The sequence below is a fragment of the Hyperoodon ampullatus genome (genome assembly GCF_949752795.1).
Source record: "Hyperoodon ampullatus genome assembly, chromosome: 6".
In the NCBI taxonomy this organism is placed as follows: Eukaryota; Metazoa; Chordata; class Mammalia; order Artiodactyla; family Ziphiidae; genus Hyperoodon; species Hyperoodon ampullatus.
The window spans coordinates 35,935,897-35,963,324 of NC_136919.1; the positions used below are offsets into that span (position 1 = coordinate 35,935,897).

The window sequence follows — 27,428 nt, forward strand, 5'->3', positions numbered from 1 at the left end:
TTTCTACTTTCAAAAGGAACGGGGAGTAGGATGAGGGTTGTCCCATAAGCTAATTTTTCAATATACATCAAGTCTTGGTGGGTCTAGGAACAAATACTGCCATGGGTTAGTGTTTAAGTACACGAGTGTGTTTTTCCTCTCTCTCACACCTCACCCTGCCCCTGCCTTTGGGAAGGGGGAGGATGATCATCCCTCAGTAGATGATGGCCGCGACTAATCTTAGTTTCCTTTCTAAACCACGGAGTGGTCGTTGCTGTGAACTCCAGCCAGAATGGTGTGGTTGACGGAGGACGCTGAGCGGTCGGAGCCTTCCGTGGGGCCGCTGGTGTTCTCACTGCGCTGGCAGCAGAGGATCTGCCTGAAGGTGGCGCTCATCTCCTTGTCACGGTAGGAGTAGATGATGGGGTTCATGGCAGAGTTGAACTCGGCAAGCAGAAGGAAAAACTTCTCATAGGCCAGAACGTCACACTGTGGGCAGCACACGTCAAGAAGTAACAAGACCAATCCAGGAGTCCAGCAGATGATAAAGGCACCTGCAAGGACGGGGAGCGGGATCGGGAGGTTGAAAAAAAGAGAGAACAGAAAAATAGAATGATGAGGCGAGCAACCATGGGGTGAAACAATTTCAGTTCAAGGTAAAAATACTGAGCTTCAAAGCCAACGGATAATCATTTGCAATAAAATGTTCATTTTCTGAAATAATCAGAAAAGGTTTTGACGATAAAATGAGCAATTGAATAAAATCTCATTAATTCAGACCTTACTAAAATTGAGTATTTCTGAGACACTGATGATGATTATTTTGAGCAAAACAGAGTTTGCTAAGCAATTGCGGTATGAAATCGAGACATCCTGCAGTCAGGATACACACTTTGATGCTTATAAAAATACAGTTTTTTTGTTTTTGTTTTTTGCGGTACGCGGGCCTCTCACTGTTGTGGCCTCTCCCGTTGAGGAGCACAGGCTCTGGACATGCAGGCTCAGCGGCCATGGCTCACGGGCCCAGCCGCTCCGCGGCATGTGGGATCTTCCCGGACCAGGGCACGAACCTGTGTCCCCTGCATCGGCAGGCGGACTCTCAACCACTGCGCCACCAGGGAAGCCCAAAAATACAGTTTTTAATGGTATAAGACAGTTTTCACGCAAAAGCACTGTGACAAACACCCTTTAACGTTTAGTTGAGGCGCAGTTTCTGGATTCGGTTTGACTGGGCTCAAATCCTTGCTCTGCTATTTAACAAACTGGGCGAACTTAGGCAAATTACTTTCCTTTTTTAATTGACGTAGAGTTGATTTACAACGTTGTGTTAGTTTCAGGTGTACAGCACAGTGATTCAGTTTTGTGTATATGTGTGTGTGTGTGTGTGTGTGTGTGTGTGTGTGTGTAGATACACATATATATGTACTCTTTTTCAGATCCTTTTCCATTATAGGTTATTACCAGATCCTGAACACAGTGCCCTATGCTACGCCATAGGTCCCTGTTGTTGGCAAATTAGTTTTTTACCTCAGTTTTCTCATCTGAGAAATAGAAATGATTCCATTTGCCTCATTTGGGGTGTGGCAGGAGTAAATGAGTGCCCAGAAAATAATCACCCAGTAAATCTTACCAGAAACAGCAGTAGCAATAATATTGTTATTATCTGCTCAGCAGCACGGGCCTGTTTGGAAATAGCAATTTCCAACAGTAAGATGAACATTTACTTTTATTTTAAGTCAACTATCACTTAAATGGTACTTTTCTATATGTTTTACAAACATTAACTCACTTAATCTGTACCACAGCTGTAGGAGATAAAAACTGTTATCTCATCACCCAGAGGAAGAAGCTGAGAAACAGAAAAGTAAAATAACTTGCTCAAGGCCACGGTCCTGGAAAGTGGCAGACCCGAGGCAAACCCCAGAGTTTCTGCTCTTAAAGGCTGGCTCCAGAGTCCATGCTCCAGAAAACACTAGGTTACATTCCCACTTCTTAAATTAATAAAATTAAATCTTTTAAACCAAAATTTTATGCTCTAGATGTTTCCTATTTAAATTCTCTTGCTTCCCCAACTCTTCTAAATCATGAATATTTTACTATAACTGTAAAGGGATGGAAATGCAAATTATGTTCTTAGTTCCAACTTACTTAGCTCCTAGGGGAAATGGAGGTTGTGAAATAGCATTAAAATCTACCACCGTATTACCCCAGGAATGAGCTGGGGATCCTTGGCTAAGAGAACGTGAACTGGTGGGCACCATCATGTCCCATTACATCTTACTTGATGGGCCCCCCTAATTGTGTAATTGTGTAATTAGGCTACACAATGAGCAGACAGGGAGTAGGGATGATCCCAGAAGTGCATTTGAAGCTTTTGATTTAAATGGCACTGGCCTAGGTGAAGGCAGGCTTGGACTGGGGTCGTGAATTGGACTAGCCTCAAGGAATGAGTTTCACAAAATGTAAACAAATGAGATTTAGTCTCCAAACAGCCCAGTTTTGAATGTGAGCTTTCTTTTTTTGAAACTTTTCAGCAGGGAAATGAAAATAAAGCAAGGAGCAAAGTATCCCCATAAAGCTCTTTGTTCTAAACACAAATGTGTATTGGTTTTAAACTGCTGTTCGCTTTGAAGACTGGCCAAGGTGCTTCATTTTCTAATAAATACAATACCTTAGCCTTTGCTTAGGGAGAAAAAAAAATATTTCAAAAATCAGGAGATAATAGCCAAGGAGCTATTTGAACTTCAAGTAAAAATGTTAATAAAGCATTCATTCCAAGTCCTTGAATTTCCTTGCTTGAAAATCACTCAGAAAGCTAAACATAAAGGAAAATCAAAGGAATGCCTCTTGAGTTTCAGAAATAATGCATTATTCATTGAGAAGCTGGGAAGGGAATTATTCTCAGGATGGAAAATGCTTGGATGGAAAATACATGGTCCCATTATTCCATTTACTTGGAAACTAAAAACATGCAGGCCCTTCATGAATGGGAGAGCATTCTTTCAAGTCTCCTTTCCCCTCTCTTTTATCAAAGCTCTAGTTGAGCTCAAATTCAGAGCTTGATTAGATACCAGCAACATGCATCTCAATAGGTTTATTTTAAATAACACGATCTTTTTCTCCTTCCAGGCAGCAGAAGGGAAGACCCTTATTCTCATGGATTTGCTCAAGCTGTCTGACTTTCTTCAAAAGTGGCAGAATTCAAATACAGTCATTTGTTGTTTATAACTTCTTCTAATTTTTAAATTCAAAAAGAGCAAGATCTTTGCGATAAAAGCCATGATGGTTTCAGGAACTAGCCCAATGGGCCTTACCAACCCTGCAAGGAGCCTAGATTAGAGACAGGAAGTGGGGACACCATAGCCTGACCAGGAGCTAATACACACGGGTGCTTCACTGAGGAACTCCAAGTCCTCTCCCTTCTTCTTCATTAAAAGGAACGGTTTTTAGTAGTACTATAATTAGGCCCAACCACACCTTCCCAACACTCTGTGTTTGGATCTTCGAGACCTGATTGAGTAATTTAAGAGACTCATAGTACAGGCCTCAAAAATCAACATCTAAAATCAATCATACAGAGCTTTTCCTTCTCCCTTCCCCTCTCTTTCACAGAGGTGCCGAGGATCAAACTGACCAAAAGCTGAAGGTGGACTACCTCAGTGGAAAATGGGCCCTGGAAAATTCCAAGGTGATTAGGCTTCTGAACAATCGTGATCGAACATTATGAGATCAACTTTGCTCAAATCATGGATTTACCACCAAGTTTCTAAAAACAAAAACTACAACCAAGCCCCTTTAGGAAAAAGGAGCCAACCATAATCCAGTTGGGTCATTGAACTTGAGATGTGCATTGGGGACCCTTGATCTGTAACCTGTGGACAGATTACCAACACATAATCTGTAGAGACTCAAGTGCACACCTATAAGGCAGGTTGATAAGAATGAAAAGAACCTCCATCTCCACATCTGTAAAGTGGAGAAATAATAGCTTTCTGCCTACTCCATAGAGTGTGGCGAGGATCAAACTGAGATAGATATGACACGTAAAAGCCCTCTACACACTGCACATCTACCTGACTACACTACCTAGTGCCATCATGGGAGGCATAATGTGTGTAGGCTGGTGTAGCACAGTTCCAGGGCAGATTTCTTCCAGGGCAAAATGTGGAAGCATGTTTTGGACCATGAAGACCTGGCATTTCAAAAAGGTCTGAGATGACACCATCCTAATGATAAGAGATTTCTAGGACTTGCAGTTGGATGTGACAAGAATAACAAGAAGGAAAACAGAGGAACACAGAGAAGCATGGAAGCCCCAAATCATTTTGGAGTTTCTCATGGGTCAGCTCAGTACCTACCAAGATGATGAATAAGATAATGTGGTACTCAGTAGGGACAGTCCTTTAGGTAGTTTGTATATTTCCAGAACATTTCTGATGGATGAATCCCCACAGATCAAGGCATAAAACCAAGGATGGTATGCAATAGCATGAAAGAAAGAGGAAGCACAAGTAGTTTGTGGTTGCTTATTGTAAAGCCAGAAGCAGAAGTAGCAGAAGATAAGATGTTCAAGACCGTGAAGCCCTTGTACATAGCCTGGCAAAGATATTTGAAAATTTTTCCAGTCTAGCATTGATTCTCAGCCCCAGCCACATACTACAATAGCCTGCGGAACATATAAGAAATAATGATCTTCATCTATCCTTCCTCCCATGAGATTTTAATTTCATTGGCCTCATTGGCCAGAGTCTCATTTAATATACAACACTGTAAGAGAAGGGAAGAAGAAAATGATGTGGATAAAAATAAAGGCAAAACCATCAGATATTTCCAAATTCCACAGGTGAAAGAAGAGCCTGAACAGAAGCAGTGGCAATGGGAGAAGAGAGGTATGAAAGGATTGGAAAAGTATTTAGAAGATAGACTGCATGGAATGGATGAGAAAGATATGAGTCTAGAAAGATTCTTAGATTTTCCATTTGGGTGACAGAAGGATGGTGCTACCTTCCACTGAAGGAAGAAATACAGGAGAAAGTATCAGTTGCTGTTTTCTGAGGGTAGGTGAGGAGAACACAGATGGTGCCCTAGGTTTTATTTATCTTCAGCTTGAGGTACCTGCATGACTTCAGATGGAGAGGCCTTAAAGACACCCTGATGGGCTCATGGCAATTTGAGTCCTTTAAGACTGTTTCTCAGTGGGCTGAACAAGAGTGGTTACATTTGGCATGATTTGCCAATATTGCAAGTAACATGGGGAGGAGAATAATCAAAATATATCTGTGGTTTGGAATAAATAGCAGAAGTCGCTCTTCCTCGAGCGAGCTTCAGTCCTTTCTTCTACATCTGTCAAATCAATCTGTGAGGGCCCCGGTGCCCATGAAGATGGAAGGAGAGATGCTGGAATGTGGAGGCAAAAAGTAGGGAGGAAGGAGGCTGTTTTGGAAGAAGGGGTCACAGCTGCAGAGCAAGATCAGATTACCACACCTTCCCTGAAATCTACACACCCCCATCAGCTGAATAATGCTTACCATCTGGTCTCACAATTAGAGGCTTTTTTCTAGAGGGACTTTTTCCTAACTAGTTGAACTTTGCTTATATTTGGAACATAAGGACCAAAGTTAAAAAGAAAAAAATGTCTGACAGAGAAGACCTCAAGGGAGGGAGTCCAAGGTTTTTCATGAAAAAAACAGAAAGCACTTCCAGTCTGGTTGGTAAATTTGTGTTTTGACAAAAAAATCAGACATCTCACAGATCTAAAATGAGTCAAGGTAAATCCATCCTACACTGCTGCTGTGTCCGAGTTAACCTCTCCTTGGCCTCGCTCTTCTTGCCTCTCAAATGAGGATCTCAGTCCTCCCTACGAAATCAATGCATGTTAAACCATGTTAAGATGGGTCCCCGCCTCTCCTCTGCCCCGCTAAACATGTTTTCGGATTTCCACCCAGCTCTGTCTTGGAATGAACTAACTAGAATAAGACTGGCTCACCAGAGCATTATTACCCACTAATATCTAAAAAACAATGCTACTCTAAATGCCTAACAAAGGTTTTTCTTATAAGCCCTTATCATTTTTAAATAACAGGTATATTTTAAACTTAAAAATATATATAATTTATATATCTGCACACATACATATATACACATACATATACTATATAAATGTATATATAACAAATATGTATGTGTGTTACATACCCACACACATTCAAAACATTCACTGCGTCTTAGTGTCTTAAAAAAGACAATGAAAAAAAAAAAGACAATGAGATTTATTTTCTTTCACACGAGACCCAAAGAAAAAGGGATAATGTCACTTACATATTCTTCACATAGGAGATAATTCACCATTCTCAGAACAATTAAATCTGTTTTGCCTCCTAAACATAGTGATTACAAAATTTTTCAAACACAGATTTCCCTCCCTTATTTTAAAAATGATCAACCTTAAATCTCACAGAAAATCAGTGTTGTCACCCACAGTTCAACACCGTCTACTGAGAAAATGATACTAAACTTATTGCATGACTGTGGTCTAGCTGTTACCAAAGTGATTTGAATAACACTTATCCCTTAAAGGATAAATGAAACTCCCCCTGCCCAGGATCTTTCCTTAGAAAAAGTTCAACATAAACAGGGAATTTGTAATTGGTTTTACAACATATTTAATTTTTCAGCTATGAATTAGGATTCTCCCAAAATGATACAAGTCTAAACGACTACTGAAATCTGGCTGAAAATACGCACAGAAGATAGCTGATGACAGAATCCTGTGGATTTTATTCTTTGCAGTTCATGAACTACTGGATGTAGTAGTTCATGGATCGACAAGATATGTGTTACCCAGAAGACAAAATTCGAGGACGAAAAAACATAATGGAAATTTAATTTATAATTCATTATTTTACTAACACAATGAGGGGAAAAATTAAAATTTAATCCAAAAGCAAATTCAGAAATATTCTTGCAATCTAAAAATGTTTATTTAAAAATTATGTGTTTATGTATGTGTATATATATATATATAAATGGCTATATATATATATATTTAATGGCTGAAAGACACAGAAAGAAGAGCAGAAACTGTGAATACGATAGTGCATTTGGAGACTGGCTATGTCTCTTACAGTTGCTAAATGCTCTGAATTGATGCTTATGAAGTACAGACTCTTGGCAGAGTAGGAGGGAGGCAGAGTCTGTTCTACTACAGTGAGATAGCTGTGTGCCTAAGATATCTCTTGTTATCAGAAACTTGTATTAAAAAGTTTTTTTAAGTGATAAAAATGATTATTCAGTTGGGAAGTGGGTATTTAGGCTAAAGACTTCCAAATTCAAATCATAAACATATTTTTGTACATGAGTTTCAATCAGTTTAACTACACGTTCAGAGTAAAATATCGGTTGCTCAAAACTAAGACAAAATATCACAAAGCAAGTTCTAACACACAAATCCTGAATAAAAATCAATCAGTTCTAAAGCCATCAAAATAAACTGCATCAAGATCACTTCTCAGAATTTATCCTATAGATATATTTACACATAATACAATTATGTATGTGCCAGGAATTCTTTGCAGCATTGTTTATTTTTAAGAATTGGAAATAATCTAGGCAACCACAAGTAGAGAAGTAAAATAAATTAAGTTGATTCATAAAGTGGGATTCTATTCAACTTTCTAAAGTTCTCAAGAAATTCTATCCTTACCAAATGATCTCCAAGATAACACTGTTAAGTAAGAAGAACAAGGTGTTAAAACATACACATAAAATGGTATCAGTTATGCTTTAACAACAGAGACAAAAAAAGTGTGTGCACACGCAAACACAGATACCCTATAATAAGCTTCAGTTGAGGCTAACAATTAATTTTTAAAATGTTTAGAACACAAAATTATAAAAATGATACCTTCAATATTTTATTTGAATTTAAAATACTGATTTGTATTCATTTGCCAATCCTTTTAGCCAAGGCTTTATATTTGAATATGGGTCTGTTAACTGGAGTTCTGCATCACCTTCCAAGCAAAGCCACACCAATAAAGCATCACATACTAACTCCCTCCAAATTGGCTTCTTCAAAGTGGAGTCAGAACTTAAAATTCTTGCAAAGCAGTTTGGGTACAAAAACCTTGCTGATGTTTTATGGTTTTCCCCACACTTACAGTTGTTCTCCCCAGCAAATTTAAAGCAGTTTCTTTTTGCAACTTGTCTTCATTGAATATTAACAAAGCCTTCCTCTTAGCTTTCCCAGAAACGTTTTCTCGTTGCCCTCATTTTTATTAGATAATGTGATATTTACCTAGTTACATTATTGTTAGAGTAACCTGGCACTTTAGGAGCAAAAACAATTGATTCTTGGTAACTGTCAGAGCTGAATGACTTGGTCTTAAGGCTATAGTTGACTAACCCTTTTTAAAAAATTCATCTAAATATATGAGTGTATACTATATGTCAGGTTATTCTAGGTACTGGGGATGCCACAGTGAACCAAACAGAAAAAACTATCTCCCCTCATGGAGCTTAGGTTCTAGGAAGGGTGTGAAAGACCTTTACTAACAAAATAAATCAGTAAAATATCTTTTAGAGGAGAACAGTATTTGGAGACTATGGGAGAGCAAGTGAGGAAGAAGGAGGGCAGCTGGAGGCTCACACAGTGCTCCAGACGAGAGCTAAGGGCGGTTCTGAACATGAGAAGGTGGTGATCACAGACACAGGTTGATGGTCAAGCTGATATGATTCGCTGATAGACTGAGTGCTAGGAGGTCAGTGAGGACAGTTCAGTGGGTCTTGAGAATGTAAGCCTCATTGTAGTAGATTCAAGAGTGAACAGGGGCTTCCCTGGTGGCGCAGTGGTTGAGAGTCTGTCTGCCGATGCAGAGGACACGAGTTCGTGCCCCAGTCCGGGAAGATCCCACATGCCGCGGAGCGGCTGGGCCCGTGAGCCATGGCCGCTGAGCCTGTGCGTCCGGAGCCTGTGCTCCACAACGGGAGAGGCCACAGCAGTGAGAGGCCCGCATACCGCAAAAAAAAAAAAAAAAATGAACAGGAGAGAAACTGGACCCTCCAAGTACAGACAAAGCTTTTAGGCAGTTTTGCTGCAAAAGGAATAAGAGAAAAGTGGCTATGGGCATGAATTACTATGTTTTACAAAGTTTTTGTTAATAATCAAGTTGGTTAAGAGAAAGCTAAGAATAGGTATATACTCTGTATGTGTGTGTGTGTGCATCACATATCCCTCACATATATGTTCATATATGTACAGATTTTTAGATTGCTATACCAGAAATTATCAATTATATCTAAACTGTATACTTTAAATATATGTAGCTTGTTATATGTCAATTATACTTTAGTAAAGGGGGGAGGGGAAAAAGAGGGGGAGAGGGAGGCGGGGAGAGAGAGAGAAACTGAGATAAGAAAGATTGAATTAGCACCAAATCATCTTTAGTTTGTTTTTCCCATCTTTTGGCAGGAAGCATCTGTCTGGCCCTCTCAGAAGCATGCAGGGAGCTTAGTGGCTCAGACTGTGTGTGTGGGCAGGGAGAGGGGGCAGGGGCATGGCTGTCCAGCAATGTCCATGGCTGGGTGGTTGAGTCTTTCAATCCAGGAATGAAATGCTAGAAAGCTCTTTTGGCTTCAGAACTAAAGCTCATCTGCATTAAATATGACATTCTTATCTTAAAAGAACAGCTAACAGACTGGGGAAGATTTATAATCCTATTAATGACGGAATGAGTAGTAAATCCATGGACACACCCATATACTGTTGACAGAAGAGTCATCTGACCATCTTTTTGGAGGCAATTTGGCAATGTCTAAATTTAAAATGTCCTATCTAACAATTCCACCTGTAGAAATGCATCACATCCAGAAATACCTGATGCAGCATATATCATGAATACAGAATGCTTGATGAAGCACTATTTGTACTGGGGGAAAACTGTAAATATAAACATTCGCTGACATTATATATAAGTGGAGTAGTAAGCAGCCGTCACACAGACTGACATTGCTCTACTGTACTGACCCACGTCAGAAGATACACAAACTGTGTTAAGTCTGTAAGGTTACAATAGTCCATTTGTTATAGAATTTCTACAGATATGCATATATACCTTACATGTATTATAAAAAGTCTAGAAGAATACACACCAGATTGTTGACAGGAGTTACCACAAGGAGGCAGGGTGGCAGTACGGACTTTAAATTTTAATGTAAATATTTTTGTAATTTTGGGTTTTTTACAAAGAGCATGTTTCTCTTTAATAATTAAGGAAACAGTTGACAATATTCAGGCATTATTCCCACAGGCACTCAAGAAGCTAGTTGGTGAGGAGGAGGATGGATTGAGGCTCCTTGCAGATAAAATTTCTTTTAACCTCCCAGGCTGCGCAACTGGAGGATTTTAAGAGTCAGTATTCATATTTTATAGGAGAAAAGAGATAGGCCTGAGGTCACATACTGTTTCTTTCCCTTACTAGTTGTGTGACAAAGGACAAGTTATTCAATGTCACTGAGCCTCAGTTTCCTTATCTGTCAAGTGGGGATACTATGTATTTTCAACACTGCTGCGAGGACAGAATGAGACACCCTGCAGGTAGAACATAAAGCATGAGGCCACCTAGTAGGCTCCCTCCATTTTTTCCCCTTTTGTTCTCCTTCAGGGAAAACTCAAGGAATAAATCTATAAGAAATATGGATATCCAGGGCAAACTGCTATTGGTTCTCCCAACCTAGAGACAGCAAACTGTGAGGCTGTGTTCTCTGGTACACTGCCACCTCAGCCACAAAGGGACCATCAGCCTGCTTTCCTTCAGTTCCAGAACCTTCTGAAAATCCCCACCAGCATTTCTTGATGAGCTCTCAAATTCCAGGTCATCCCCTTTCTTCTTTCAGTTGGAAATAAAAGGAGTATTTTCTTTTCATTTCTTACTTTTAGAGCCTACCTCATATGAAAAAGGATTTGAGGTAAGAGACAAATTAATACAAGGTTTAAGTGATCCTTGATTTTCCTATGCTTCAGGCAGAGGGGAACAATTTCTAAAGAGTAATGGGCCACCTTAGCCTGTTCTGCTGCTCTCGAGTTCTGGAAACAATGAAATCCTTCTGGCTTCGGAGAGCCTGGGAACACAGGAATGGGGACGCTGTACTCTGAGCCTGTTCAGAGCTGGCCAGCCCGTGGGGGGTCTCTGGGCAGCTTGCTCCAAGTTTCTCTGGGGTGGATGCTGCTGCCTGGCCACGCGACAGTGTGGAACCCTCCATGAGGAGAGGCAGGACTGAGTCCCCCCGTCAAGGCCCAAGGCGGAGGCCAGATCTTCCTCCTAACTGTGAAGCTGGGTGAGGCTGTCTTGTTTTTAACGACAGGGCCTGACCCAGCTGAGATGTTTGAAGAAAACAGATAAAGCAGGGAAGGAACTGGGGAGCAGATGCAGGCCTCACATTTCTGTTGCCCACAAGCTATGGCTGAGGAGGGGATGGTGGGGACGGATCGGGCCATGAAAGCACTGAGGGTGGGTGGTCAGCATTTGATGCCCTCCGGCCACCTCAGTAGGATCAGACCCCACCCTCCTGAAACAGCTGGGCTGCTGGGAAAGGGCCAGTGCTGAGAGAATTCCACCACACTCTAGTTTTGGCAAAAGGGGAAAAGAAAACAGATAAAACAAAAAATTTTCCTAAGAACAAATGAAGTCGAGAGGGGTGGCATGTTTGCTTTTGTAAGGAAAGGGAAGGGACGCTTTGGACCACCCCAGACATTTCTCTTGCTTTTCTCGTTACATTCACCCACCCACTTCACATACATTTCTTAATAAAAGACCTTAATCAGTTCGGGCTTACAGAGAGAAAAATCCTGTTAGGGAAGATGTAAGCTGTGGCGATTCATCTGCCTACTTTTTGCTCCAAGCTGTCAGTAAAATATCTGCTTCCAGTTTAGACTGGAGAGAGAAATGGACTTTCCTGATTTCATCCAGGGCTATGATGCCGATGTAGATCTTCAAGTCTAATTTGTAGAGTCTTGTTACCTCTTAAGATTTTAAACTCTGCTGATACTTTTCAGTGCTCTAATTTTTCAAAATTACTACTGATGGTGTTTCCTTTTAATAAACCTTTATTTTTCAGACACCTCCTATTTCTTCCAGTCTTCTGTGGCTTTTGATTTTAACTATGTAAAGTTATAAAGTGCAATTACACCTTTTAAATGCATTTCTACAAGATATCTTTTATAATGCCCAGTTGAACTTATCAGGGGCAACCCACATATGGAACATATACAAGGCATCTCAAAGTGTGAAATGTAGTTGCTTAGTCTGACTACTGACAGTTTATTCTGCAGTTTGCACTTAAATATTTGATTTTTTAAATTTCCCCATTGTGCTCCAGGGTACAACATGGAAAGTAACCCAACACTTAAATTGGTAAGAAAAACAAAGCAAAGGATCAGCGAAAATAGTACCATTCCATCTTATTAGATGGAATAGTATAATAAGATTAGAAAGTTCCAATAAGATGGAACTATTATTATTATAATACAAGTGAGGTTGCTTGATTAAAGACTTCTGAAGAATGTACTACACATGAACATTTATCAAATATATAATACATGTAAGCGTGGCTTAAAAGTTGGGGCTGAGGGTGAGTAACTTGTATATGGATGTGCAACTTTTTATTCAGGCAGAAGAAATTTTTTCCTGCATCCCGCCTTCCCACCCTCCAACCCCCTTAGCATATTCACAAAGCTCCAACAGATCAGAATTGCACACAGATCATATAGGGAGAAACCTTTGTATCAGTGCTATCTATTGCATAAGTTATAGACACCTGTGTTCTCCAAAGGAGAGTATTCTCATCATACTTTCTTTGATGATCATAAGACCTACAGTAGAAGAAAAAAGACAACTAGAAAGATAGGGAGAAAGGCAGGATAAGTAGCAAGAAAAAGAACTGGGTATTGACTAAAATGAGCTCTTTAAAGTTTTTTTTAACTAAGCAGATACCCACACTACTCTTGTCAGTGACTGTCATCTCTATGGCACTGCTGTCGAATTTTCATCATTTGGGGATTATTTCATAGAAGTTACATAAAGTTCACAATCATAGAAATTTTAGAGGAAGGAAGAAAACATTTAATAGAAAAATGGGGGTTTCAAGAAATCCTACTAATAAAACTTGCAATCTTGCAAAAGTCATGTTCTCACCAGCCCTCAGATTGTATATATATATATTTCAGGAGTTGAAAAGACTGGTGGTTCTTAATCATTTCCATGACATCAGCCCCTCTCAGAGTCCAATGAAAGGCAATGCTCTATCCTCAGGGGAAAAAAAAGTGTCCTAAAGCAACTTTTTGCTTACAATTCTAGGCAATCCACACCAAAATCTCTGGACCAAATTATTTTTTTGCAGTGTTAGTTGTGCTTTCAGGAATTTTAAGTCTGTTTGGCTTTGTCTAGTAAATTTGGAATTGCAGAACTGTAACAGAGAATTTACATAATTTGGCACTTTTATTCACCTATGTATGAAATTAAAACTTTTTTAATGCAGATTAATATGCACAAAGAAACATGAATTTAAATCCAACTTCAATACTACTATTGTAGTGAGGGTTTCCACCCCAGATAGAAATAGTCTACAGAGAGGCAGTGTGAAACTATAAAAAGAACATTACTTTTAAAATAAGGAGAACTGGATTAAAAATGTTTTCAAAGTTGCGAGGGGCACGCGAGGATCTTCTGGTTCACTGCACACATCTATGAGATGAAGACAAGAGGTCTAAAAGAGAGGTCTCCCATGTTGTCCTTTCTACAAGCAATGGGACCATCTTTTGCCCCCACACTGACTTCTCTGGGTCTCAGTTTCCTTATTTGCAAAATGAAAGAGATCCCTTACAGTCTGAATAGTCTATGGCTAACTAAACTACAATTTTTAATTTGTCCCTTTGCTACAGGAGTTAATTCTTATATATGCTACAAGCTGCAACACTCATAAAATCAAGCGGTTCATGGAGTCTACGTCACCTTACCTCCAAAACATCTGATGAATGTTTTCATTGCACTGGTGCAAAGAAAGAACAAGTTAATTCCTTGCAGTGGTAGCTACCACATGAAGTAACAGATTTTGATTGATACCAAAAAAAAAAAAACAAAAAAACCTGATAATCCTCTTAGATGACTCAAACATTCAAACATGAGGCATTTATTTTTTAATGCAATACAAATGATTCCAATAGAACACATGATGATTCTGGAGATGTTTGTAATTAATATTAATAGTAAAAAGTGCTGCTACATTTTGTTACCCAGAGACAGCATACTATGATGCATTCTCTTATTCACATCGTGGAATCACTAGGAATTTTAATTCACAATGAACCTTTAACTCACAATATTTGAAAAGGTTTTTTTTTTTTAATAATCAAAACTCTAGGAAATGCTCATATTATAAAGTAAAAGATAAAAATAGCCACCCTTTTGGCTAAAAGAAAAAGGACCTATACTAAGATGGCTCAGAAGTTATTTCAATACAATTCAGTCCAGAAACAATAACACCAAGCAACTATGTTGTGCAAGACAGTGTGTTAAATGTCTTTGGGGGAGGGGGGAGGGGATGAAATAAGACATAGCTCTGGCTTGAAAAGCCTAGAAACTAAAGTTGAGAAGAGAGGCATTTTGTGCAGCTAAAAGGGAAACAGAAGAAGGAGCACCAGAGGGAAGGAGAAAGGAAACAAGGCAAGAGAAAGTCACTGAGACTTTTCAAACGTGAATGTGAACATGAATCATCTAGGGATCTTATTAAAATACAGATTCTGGTTTCATAGATCTGGGGTGGGGTCTGAGAGTCTGCATTGCTAACATGGCTCCTGGGTAATGCTGATTTTACTTGTCCATACATAACACTCCAGGTAGCAAGGGTCTAAAAGACCAGTACAACCCAACAGAACTTTCTGCAGTAATAGAAATGTTCTATATCAGTTATCCAATATGGTAGTCACTAGGCACCGTGACCAGTGAGCACTTGAAATATGACAAGTGTGACTGAGAAACTTCATTTTAAAATTATTTAATTTTAATGAATTTAAATAGCCGTATGTCTAATAGCCATCCTGTTGGAGAGTACAGGTCTAGGTAGACTACGCAGTTAATTTAGAGCAAACTGCATGGTAGGCCTCAACTTCCTGCATACTTATGAAAATCAGTCTAGTTTAGGATTTCTCAACCTGGGCACTAATGACATTTTGGACTGGATAATACTTTCTTGTTGAGGGGCTGGTCTTTCCATTGTAGAATGTTTAGCAGCATCCCTGGCCTCTATCCACTAGATGACAATGGCACCCACCCTCCTCATGAAAATAGAAAATGTCTCCAGACATTGCCAAATGGGGGGAGGGGGGAGGGCAAAGTCAGTGGTGGAGTAAATGCTTTTATATAGAAAAGCATAGGAGGTGAACAGCAACAGCCTTAATTATAACCTAAGTACTTGCATTAGTTTTCTACTGCTTCCATAACAAATTATCACAAACTTAGGAGCTCAAAACAACAAGTTTATTATCTTATAGTTCTAAAGGTCAGAAGTCTGAGATAGGCTAAAATCAAAGAGTTGGCAGGGCTGGATATCTTTCTGGAGGCTTTAGGGAGAACCCATTTCCTTGACTTTTCCACCTTTCAGAGGCCACCTGTGTTCCATGGCTCATGGACCCTTCCTCCATCTCCCAAGCCTACAATCCAGCATAATCTCCCCATCTCAAGGTCCTTAATCTCATCACATCTACAAAGTCCCTTCTGCTGTGTAAGGGGACTTACAGGTTCCAGGGAGAAGAATACAGATATCCTTGATAGGCTATTTTTCTCACTCCCATTGCATTAAAATGAAAACTTAAAACAGTGAATAAAGTTTTCCCCCAAAGTCCTGGAAAACTGTGATTTTAGTCTGTGCTGCAAGTACTTTCCTAACTGAAAACATTTTATAGCATTTCCATTCACACATAAATTCATCTAAGGAAGAATCAAGTTTTTCTACTTTTACTATTACAGTTCTCATGCACTGCCCCATGCCTCCCCAACCCTGTTGAGATCACTAGTATAAAATTATATTGTTTATATTTCTAACACTCAACAAATGAGAAAATATCACTTATTTCTAGATCTTCGGATTTTTCCTAGAATTTGAGAATTCCATTTATATATGTATATAGTTATGGTCCTAGTCCATTCACACTGCTATAACAAAATACCACCGACTAGGTAGCTTGTAAACAACACAAATTTATTTCTCATTGTTCTGAAGGCTGGAAGTACAAGATCAGGGTGCCAGCATGGTCAGGTTTTGGGGAGAGCCCTCTTCTGGGTTGCAGACTGTCAGTTTCTCATTGTATCCTCACACTGTGGAAGGGGCTAGGGACGTCTGTGGGGTCTCTTTTATAAAGGCACTAATCCATTCATGGGTGCTCCACCTTCAGCACCTCCCAAAGACCCCACCTCCTAAGACCATCACCTTGGGGGTTAGGTTTCAACAAGAATTTGAGAGGGACACATCAGATTACAGCTGTTATATTTACTAATTCTTTAAATTTCCTTTAGATTTTTTTTTATTATTTCCCTTAGAAATGAAATGAGTATTTGATTTTCTGAACCCTCATGCAAAATCTTCATCAGCAACCTCCCAGCATTTTTCAGATTTTTGCCCAAGGGCTGGGGCATTTTCAGTCATAAAACAATTAGTGACTATGTTAATTAAATCAAATTATTGTTCAAAAATTTAAAAACAAATCCTTTCTTTAATCTGTTCCTATAAATTGCTCTTTAGAGTAAAAGCTTGCATCTGTCCAGCTGTTTCTGAAAGAGAAGGGTGATGAAGAGTAAATAAAGCCAGATGGCATTTACACTTAAGGTTTCTTTCTCTTTTTGAGTTTGACGTACAAGATGTGACAAATTGTCTTTAAAAGCCCATTTTCCCAGTCTTGGGAAGTTAAGCTTGGTGAGGTTGACAAGAGGCCATGGTGGAGGAAGAAGTGGTGGCCCAAGGATAGAGCATTTGCTGACTCACTTTCCCACCACAAAGGGTGGCAAACTGAAACCAGGCTTTAATTTAACTCTTTTTCTGCACTTTCAGAGATACAAGAACTTCCATTCATAGAAGTCTATAGTGGTAGCATGATTAGAGAAGTGGAGGAAGGAGAGGGAAGAAAGAGCAGGTAGATTGTGTTCTGGTTTCATTTATAGGGAACTATGAGAGGTAGAAATGTACCAGAATAGAGTACTTTCTGCTGAAATAAAGCCACTGACCAAATTCATATTTTTCTATTATAGGTAGTCTTAAGGGTTTCCCTCCCTCAAAAGTCCATGAATGAGACTTCCATTCATGGAAACGTCCACGAATGGCACAAACAACTTTCTCCCTGTACCTCCCAGCTAAGTATTGATATAAACACAAACCCTGGAATAAATACAAGAGGCAACCAAAGAGAACTCTGAAATGCAGAAAAGGAAGGTGAATGGATTAGAGACCCCAGGACTAAATGGTCTTGCAATCCCAGACCTAACATAAGAAGGTCAGCCAAGCCCAGACCTTCCAGACCCCCAAGCTAGCAACAGAAGGCAGCCCAGGTAGGCTCATTCACCCCTCAGATCAAATGGGGTACCACCAACACCACCAGGCTAGCAAGCAGCACTGGCAAAAGGGATGGATCAGGAGCACCACTTACAGTAAGCAGCCAGGGAAAGCACTCTCCTTACTCACCAGGCCTAAGACTCCCTTCGCCCAGTGAGAGATAGCAGGCAGCTAGCAGCACCAGCAAAGGGGATCCTGACACAAAAAAGCCCCACCTGGGAAGTGTTCTCCTTCCCTGCAATGTGGGGGAAGGAGTGAGGAAAAGAGGATCACAGTACAGCAAGCGCCAGGAAGTACGTTTGTTCTCACTGGCAGAATAATTCCTCTCCCCACCCCCACCAGAGACACTGGGAGGCCATACCCAGGGAAACTCCTCCATCCCCTCAGGTGGAACCAGCAGGGACCGTGGGATCCTGAGCAGCCCCAAATAAACCAAGTTGATCAAAATAGCATCGCAAAGTCTCTGAAAATGCTAAGCCCAAATGGGATGACTGCCTGATAAAAGATTTAAATAGGACCTTGAGTCTCCAAATATAATAGCCAAAATGTCTAGAATACAATGAAAAATCACCCATCACATCAAAAACTAAGAAAATCACTACCTGATTGAGAAAAGAATCAGCTGACACTAACACTGAGATGAATCAGATGTTAGAATTACTGATAAGGACTTTAAAGCAGCCATCATAAAAATGCTTCAACATACAATTGCAAATTCCTTAGAATGTAAAAATAAATATCTCAGCAAAGAACTAGAAGTTATAAAAAATAACCAAATAGAAGTTTAAAACTAAAATATGCAATAACAAGAATAAACAATGGGTTGAACAGTAGAGTGGAGATGACAGAGGACAGATATTAAAGAACCTGAAGACACATCAATAGAATCTACTCAATCTGAACAAGAGAAATAAAATAGACTTAAAAAAAGGAAAGAAAAAATCCGCAGTGGCAGGGACTGGGATGATAACAAAAGATCCAACATTTATATACATCATCAAAGTCCCAGAAGGACAGGAAAAAGGAAGTAAACTTAAAAGAATATTAGAGAAAACAATGGTTTAAAATGTCCAAATTTGGCAAAATATATATATAAACCTACAGATTCAAGAAACAGTATGAAACTCAAAGAGGATAAATACAAAGAAATTCACACCAAGACATGACATTTCAAAATTAAATTTTGAGAAATTAAGCAAAAAAAAAAAAAAAAAAATCTTGACAGCATTCAGGGAGAAATGACACATTACCCATAAGGGAACACCGATTCAAATAAGAGCAAATTTCCCATCTAAAACCATGACGGCCAGAAGGAAGTGGTACATTTTCCAAGTGCTGAGGGGAAAAAAAAAAGAACTGGTCATCTTCAAAGTCTATATCCCGCAAAACTATCCTTCAGGAATGAAACGAAAACAGAGACATACTCAGATGAAGGAAAAAAAAGAATTTGTTGCTAGCAGACCTTCCTTTAAAATATGGCTAAAAGAAGTTTTTCAAACAGAAAGAAATGGTAAAGGAAGGAATCTTGGAACATCAGAAAAAAGAAAAAAGGAAAAACAACAAAAGGAACAGAAATATGGCTACATACAATAGACGATTCTCCTAATGGGTTTTATAAAACATATTAGATCACTGAAACAAACACTAAATATTGCCCGATACTCAAGATAATTATATTTAAAAGTGGGGAAAGTAAAGGGACCTAAAAGGAAGTAAGGCTTCCACACTTCAAAGTGGTAAAACACTGATATCAGTAGATGGTCATAATACCCAGAGCAACCATTAAGAAAACAATACAAAGAGATACTCAATAACACTGTAAATCAAGATGCAATCCTAAAAGCCCTGAATATCTACTTGGGATTCTGTATATTAGGTGGCTAAATGTATACAAAAGCATAAAGTCATTCAGGGAAAAGTCCTGGACTGGGAGCTACCTCACTCTGGGATAGATCTAGAATACAGCATGATCTGAACCTACCTGGGAATGTAGATCACCAGAACTTACTGGACATCAGTTTCCACATCTTTGAAATAGAACTGGCTGGAGAAATAGGTCTGTAAGACAACCTGGGCCATTTTTAGGGCTAAAATGTGATTGTTCTATAAATTATGGATCTCCATTCTTCTCATCCACTCTGTGTTATTCCTTATGATTCAGATGTCTCTAAAAGTGCTCTGAAAGCTGTGCACATTTATTTGTATGCACATTCAAGGGTCTCACAGATTCCAGTAAAGAGAAGAAGTAAGAGGAGGAAGAGACTTTAAATGTAACATATACCCATTGGAGTCTGGACCATTTCCACTTAGAGGAATTATTCATTCCTTTCCCGCCATTGGTAGGAAATGAAAGTAAGCAAAGTATTTATTCCTGTTCACTTAGCATTCTTCTTAGATCAACCTATATCAAATCTCTGAAACTAAAGGGATTATAGGAAAATTGGCTGATTCCCATCACAGTACAACGATTTAACATGCTTTCACTTCTTCTTCAGCTGGCCATGCTACCCTAATCCAAGTCTGCATCAGTGGTCCAAAAATAATTTACCTTTGGGAAGTGCTAGGTCATATATGGATTGTTTGGTACATTAGACAAAGAAATACATTTAATACAAAAATACCCTTCACTATGCTTTATAAATAAGTATAAACACCTTAACTTTATCATAAAGGTTAAAAGCCTTCTGTTTTCTTATCAGTAATGTGTAAGGATTAAAAAGATTCTAGGGAATTCCCATGGCAGTCCAGTGGTTAGGACTCTGCACTTTCACTAATGAGGGCGAGAGTTCAATCCCTGGTCGGAGAACTAAGGTCCTGCAAGCTGCGCAGCATGGCCAAAAATATATATATATAAATAGACTATAAACTTCCTTCAATCTCTCATGTTGTGTGACCAGAATTAATTATTTTTCCTAAACAGAATTAGATGGAACCACTCAACAAAGCAGTCTAGCTTGGTGGTTAGGAGTTCAGGCTTTGATGTCAGATGTACCTGGACTAGAAAATGCTCTGGTCTGTGTACTTGCTGGCTGAGTGTCCTAGTTTAACATCCTGGGTCTCAGTTTATTCATTCGTAAAAAAGATACGGTAATACCTACTTTACAGGACTGCTGTAAGAACAAAATGAAGTCACATACATCAAGTGCTTGGGATATACTAAGCATTCTACAGCAAAAACATAATTTTGGAAACAAAGTGAAGCATTTCAAGAGGTCGGATCAGTAAGGGTTACGGCACAAAAATACAAGTTCTTAGAGATGTTACCTCTGAAGCCAAAATTCTCCTGTGTTCACATTTGGGACTCTCAGATCATTTAGCACATGACTACAATGCTGGGCTACCCTCTGTCTCCTATGTTAGTACAGTCGTTAACTCCTCCCAAACTTGGTGTAACATGTTCCATAAAAGAGGGTAAAATTCTACTTCATTTGTATGATGTAACTCTGACACTGGTGATTTTTTTAAAAAGCTTATTTCAAGCCATGTGTCCTTTTCTTTGAGGGAAAATTGAGTAAAGACATGTAATCATTAAAAACAGTATCTCCATAATTTTAACCTGTACTAGAAATGTAAGCTTATCTTCTCTTTTTTAATACCAAAAAGATGCCAAATGGTTACCTAAAAAAATGATCTAATAAAAGCACACATTCCAATGATTCTGTGGTAGAACTTTTGTAATATTTAAATAGTTTCCTTGGATTTGACTCTTACAACCATTAGCGTTGATAACCAGCTAGTTTTCTTCTAGGCCTCTTCTAGGACAAGACTCTTTAAATTAAAATGATTTCTATTTAAAAAATATAAATATATTTAGAAAGTATAAAATATAAGGGATATATCAGATAAAATATAAGTAATACCAAAATTTCTATAGTGATATTGGATATACTTTAAGAGGCCAACTTATGGATAAAGGAAGTTTCGGAAAATTATGATATGAGGAAATCCTTCATTGATGCAAAATGGATTTGGAACAATATTTTAATTTTGTAATTAAAAAAACCCTTAAAATTAAGAATAAAATAACTTCTACAGATGTCTTTACAGTTTCTGTTATTACAATATAGATACCTAACCACAAAAACTATCATGTGTTTGAAAATATTAAAAATGTATTCATCATATCACTTTAACAAAGAGGACAAAAGGATAACACCATATGAGATTAAATCTTATTTAAGAATTTGATGGAAATGATGTCACAGACAATCAATGTTCTTGATAATGCACTGTTCAGTGAATAGCATCATGGAACCATCAAGGGACGGGTAGAGAGAAACTAAGACTAACAGACATGGGTGGAGGACAACCTAGAAGGATTCATTAGAGACCTGGCAGGCCCCCCCCCCAGGCACTGAGGGCTCTAATCCCCTTAGTGCTGTAAAACGGCAAGGGGTAAAGGTTCCAGGTTGCTCTTTGATGGAAGAAAGTGCAGACACAGAAGTAGAAAGACAGTGGAAGAACCATACAACCACCTACATGGAAATAAAAAGGTTACCCGTAAAGTGAGAATAATCAGACTGACCTCAGACTCTTCTAAATCAGGATCCAGTAAAGCAACATCTATAAGGGTTTGTAGGAAACATCTCTATCCATTAATTCTATATTCTCTCCCTCATTCACATGTCAGGATAACAGAAAGACCCTCTCAGATTATGTTACTGTCTGTGTGATGGGACTATATAGGTGACTATTTTCTTCTTTTTCAATATTTCCCAGTTTATCTGTATTGATCTTATATTACCTCACAATGGAAGAAAATAAACATCATTAATAAAAACTTAGCTATTAAAGCAGAATAAGAAGAGAGTAGAAGATGGCTTGCTATATCCAAAGAACATTTGAGATTTCTGATTTACATCAGTTAAATCATTCTAAAATTTTCATACCAAAAAAGAAAGACATCCTTAAAACACACACACACACACACACACACCACATTCACATGCCCCTTTTATGATTTCAGAATGGATTCATTAAAAAATTATAGTAGAAAAAGGTTAAGCTCTTCTTCAATCCAAATAGTTCAGCCTCCCGTCTACTGCTCTTTGTTTATTTGTCCTTCGGAAATAACTATTCAGTGTTTTTCTTATTTTCTTTTTTTCCCTTAAGCTTATTTTAAGAATATTTTCCATTTAAACTAGGAATTAAAGTACTATTAATATTAAATATTTTATTTAAATATTTAGAAATACTCAGCAATTTTAAAATATCTTTATTTTTATTATTTTAAAATACTTAAGACAATTTTAAATGATTTTACGATTTATTAATACTTACTAAAACATTAATAAATTATTATTTAGATGGGTGTTTTTACTATTTAAATATCTTAAATATAATAGTTTAATTTTAATGGTTAAAGTCTTAAAATAGGAAACTCCTATGTAAATGAATGCCTGATCACATAATATCTTTGAAAGAAACCCAGAGGGAAATGTAAAATAAAATAATAACCTAAGAGGATAAACACATTTTAGTAACTGGATTGAATAAAACATTCTAGTCTCTGAGAGAGAAACTCATTAGGTAGTGGGATTAACTAGATATTGTAAAGCAATGCCTCTTCCTCTGCGGACCAAAAACTCTCTGACATGGGCACAACTTCCCAGAAAGCCTTATAAATTCAGACGCAGATCCTAAGGGTGCTGACAAGCCCATGGTGCTGGCAAGACCCTTGTTGAAGAAAAAGGACAGGCATGCCCAGCATCCCTTTAGGACAGTTGGTGTGCTCCATGCACATAGACACACTACTATATATAAAATAGGTAACTAATAAGGACCTACTGTATCACACAGGGAACTCTTCTCAATACTCTGTAATGACCTATATGGGAAAGAATTTTAAAAAGCGTGGATATATGTATAACTGATTCACTCTGCTGTACAGCAGAAACTAACACAACATTTAAAATCAACTATACTCCAATAAAAATTAACAAAACAAAACAAAACAGGAAAAGCTCAATGGGATTTTTAGTTTCCATTTCAGAAGGGACAAGAGAACTAGAGACCAGACACCAGAGTGGTAAAGATCAGTATGATCTTAACCACTTTTTGTACCTTCCCCATATTCCTATTACCTTCTGTTTCTCAGTTGAGATTGGAATCCAACACTTAACAATATACAAAAGGTCTGGGTGTTCAAGGGTCAGCAAGAAAGCAGACAGGCCAGGGAGACGCTATCTCAGTCTCCCTCAGAGTAAACCTCAGAGGCAGAAAACCCCAAGTGAGAGAGGAAGTGGACAGATAGATCCAAAGCCATCTGGGTCAGCCAGGACTGGGGAAGGGAGAGAGAAAAGCAAAAAGCAATGCGGAAACAAAACAGCTAAATCACAGGTTTTCAATACTTAATAATAGAAAATGGAAAGACAAACACAACATCTTTCCAAACACACCCACTTTTGACCACTCGTAAGCCCAGACCTCTTTTTTTTTTTTTTTTTTTTTTTTTTGCGGTACGCGGGCCTCCCACCGTTGTGGCCCCTCCCGTTGCGGAGCACGGGCTCCGGACGCGCAGGCTCAGCGACCATGACTCACGGGCCCAGCCGCTCCGCGGCATGTGGGATCCTCCCGGACCGGGGCACGAACCTGCGTCCCCTGCATCGGCAGGCAGACTCTCAACCACTGCGCCACCAGGGAAGCCCCAGCCCAGACCTCTTTGCTGTGATCCTCTGCCTCTGTAGAACTTTGTATCACAGAAACTTGGAACTTGGAAACTTGGACACTGCCAAGAATCTACCTCCCTCAAAACCAATTCAGACCTCTTTACAGATGCAAATGTCTGATCCCAGACCCAGAGACAGAATATAAAACTTTGAAAAAGGAAAAACCTTGTCTTTTAATGACAGTTTACAAAGAAAGAGAATTAAGAGAGGTCAAGGACCTTTCTGTTGACTAAAGAGTTCTCATTCAACTTTTTCTAAAAGCAAAGAGAGAAGAGGCAAGATTAAATGAGCTTCAACATTCATAATAAAACCCCTTTTCAGACATTTGTCATTCAGACAGCACTGAAATGCTGTTAATGGAGCTAGTGTTTGGATGTTCAGGCTTTCACCAACTGTAGAAACTGGCAACCTCTAAATTTGAACTATTATAGCCCTATGGCTCTTGCTGGAGACAGTGTCTCAGCATCACAGTTTTTCATTACTCAGAAACTGTGCCCAGAGGGAAGGGCCAGAGATTCCACTCTAAATGTCACCAGGACACTGTCCTTCCTTCTTCAACCTCCCGATGAGACTGGCCCCTTTTAGTTCACAAGGTGCTTGCTAATCTTGCCTCTCTTGGGACTGCCCCAACTAGTGAAAGGGTTGACCTCAACTGGACTGAGCAACTGGTCAACCTTACGAGTGTCAGATTTTCAGCCATAAGAAGGTCTGGCACAGGAACAAGGACTCCATGGCAGAACATTTTTCATTTACTCTTCAACACAGTGTATAAAGTAGGATCAGTTGTCTTATTTCTGATGAGGAACCTAAAGTTGAATTCAATTGACTTGTCAAGCTACCATTCAAATTAAATCTGTGTTCAAATCCAGATATTCCATTGTATTCCCAGACCCTGAAATTCATTTGGCATGTAACATACTACCTATCTACCTGCCTATCTACCTACCTTTATGGAAATAAAGTGTTGAACTATCTGATTCCAAGACAATCTTCCACCAGACCATGCCACATGAAAAGTACAGACTTTTAGAGCAACCATTACATTAGGTACAGGTTTGCAAAAGTCATATTTACCACTATTACAAGTCGGTCTTACAGCCAAATCAGAAAGGTTCATCTTCCTGAGAGAAATGAAAATTAGCACCAACTTGTCATTACACACACACACACACAATTCTAAAAGTCCCTAAGTCAAAGTTTTACAGAAGTATTGATAAAAGGTTTTATATATATTTAAAGTATATCCATTTTTAGCGTTAGATATTACAAACCCACGTAATAACGAGACTAGAACAGCAGATAAGTGCATGATACACCCAAGAAACAATAGCCCATTTTGTATGGAACAAAGTAAGTGAAGGGGAATTATGGGAAATAAGTCTGAAGAACAGGCTGCAATATGATTTTGGAAGGATGAGATTATTAGGGTAAGAGATTTCAGCTTTCCTTCTTCGGCAGAGTGGATGGATCCATTTGAATTACTGATTAGGAAGATCAAAGGGACTATTTTGCAGGATGTAGAAGGGTGAGATGCTAAAAGTGGAGAGAATGGCTAAGAAGTTCAACTGGTCACACTCCTGCACAGGAAGGCTGGTTGTTGTTAGATTGTATTAACAGGACATGTCCAAGCTTGACAGTATCATCACTGCCCTTTACCTTTGGCAGGAGGTGAGGACTAAAAAGTTCTCCACTGCATTTTTCCTGTGGTTCCTGCCCATAAAGGATGCCATCACCTTAAAAGGTGCCTCTCCCAAGGGGAAAAGCAACCTCCACACCCAAGAATTTACAAACTCCCACTGGATTCTAACCATACTTCCCTTTGTCTTCTTATGTAGCTTCCTAACTTTTAAACTGTTTTATCACTGAGTACGCAAATGTCTTTAATAAACATGTTTCTAACAAACATCTAGAACAATCCTGGTTGAGAGAATAACTCATGGGTTACTCTGGTTGAGAGAATAACCCATGAGTTATTCTCTCAACCAGGATTGTTCTAGATGTTTGTTAGAAACACCTTCCTTCCCAGATTGTATCCATGTAAGCATCACAGAGGCTTACATGGATATTCCCAGATACTTACATGGAAGATGCCTAACACAGTATGAAGATAAAAGTCTTCTCCCTCTCTTTCCACTTCTTTCCTCATTAAAGACTCAAAAAGAAGCTTGCTTTATTTTGCTTGCTGAGATGCTGCTTCTGTGTTTTACCCCTCCTCAAAAAAGGATGTTTTTACCTCTTCAGCTGGGTCAAGGGCTAATCCTTGAAAACGGAAACTGTCCTTAGTGCTAACCACCTGGCTTGCATAGCAACTTGGATGAAACAGACTTCACAAGTTAAAAATAAAAGTCTGAATTCACCGATTGTAATGATGATAAGGGCCCCTTTGTGCCAACTACATTGATGTGCAGCATGTGGGTCACATGTCTAAGACACAGACACTGTCCTCAAGAATACTTTAGACTGTTTTTAAACTCTGTTTAACTGTACTCTTAAACTACTGTGTTTAGCTTTTTATAGCTTTTCTTTACCTTCTTCCATTAAAAAAAATTTTACTGCTATTTTGTGATCATGAGAGTTCTACACAGCGTAGAACCCTTTAAAATGAAATATACAACAAAATTCATAATACTGTCGTTGAGAGCAAGTCTGTGAACAGCAATATATATGTGTACACCTAGGTACACGCACACATATACATGTGTACATATACATACAACCATATACATATCTTGGTACACGTTTTTCCTCAGAATAAATTCCTAGAAGTACGAAGACATAAAAGGATATGAATAAAGTCTCTAAATGGAGCTTTTAGCTAATTTTCTATACTTATTATCATGAAGAATGAAACAGTAACTGACTTCCCTGAGAAGAGAAATTGAACAAGTTTGCCTTCTTTTACCTCTTCCTGCTTACTTCGAGTATCTGTCAACATAATAATTTAATCAATTATCAATGATCAAACCATGGTAATAGCATGAACGACCAAAATAAAGCAAACAGGTTAGTACAGAATAAAATAACCCTATGGTAAATATTAGGCAGACTTTAAATATTAAAGATAAAGGAAGCAGTATCAAGTATGATATCAATTTTATAACACGACTGTATATATTTATGTGCATGTATACACACACACTATACCTGCTGAAGGCGTCTGCCATGTGCCCTGCACTGTGCTAAGCT

General features: G+C 38.8%; 1 protein-coding gene across 1 annotated transcript in view; it reads right to left on the bottom strand.

The window, feature by feature from the left end:
* Positions 1-231: 231 nt before the first annotated feature.
* The window catches only part of LPAR1 (lysophosphatidic acid receptor 1), a gene marked incomplete at both ends in the record, with an annotated part of 83,262 nt that continues 56,065 nt past the window's right edge, over positions 232-27,428 (bottom strand). The window contains one exon of the mRNA XM_079706542.1: positions 232-533. Within this exon, the coding sequence (XP_079562668.1) occupies positions 232-533 (302 nt within the window). The remainder of the gene's footprint in view (positions 534-27,428) is intronic.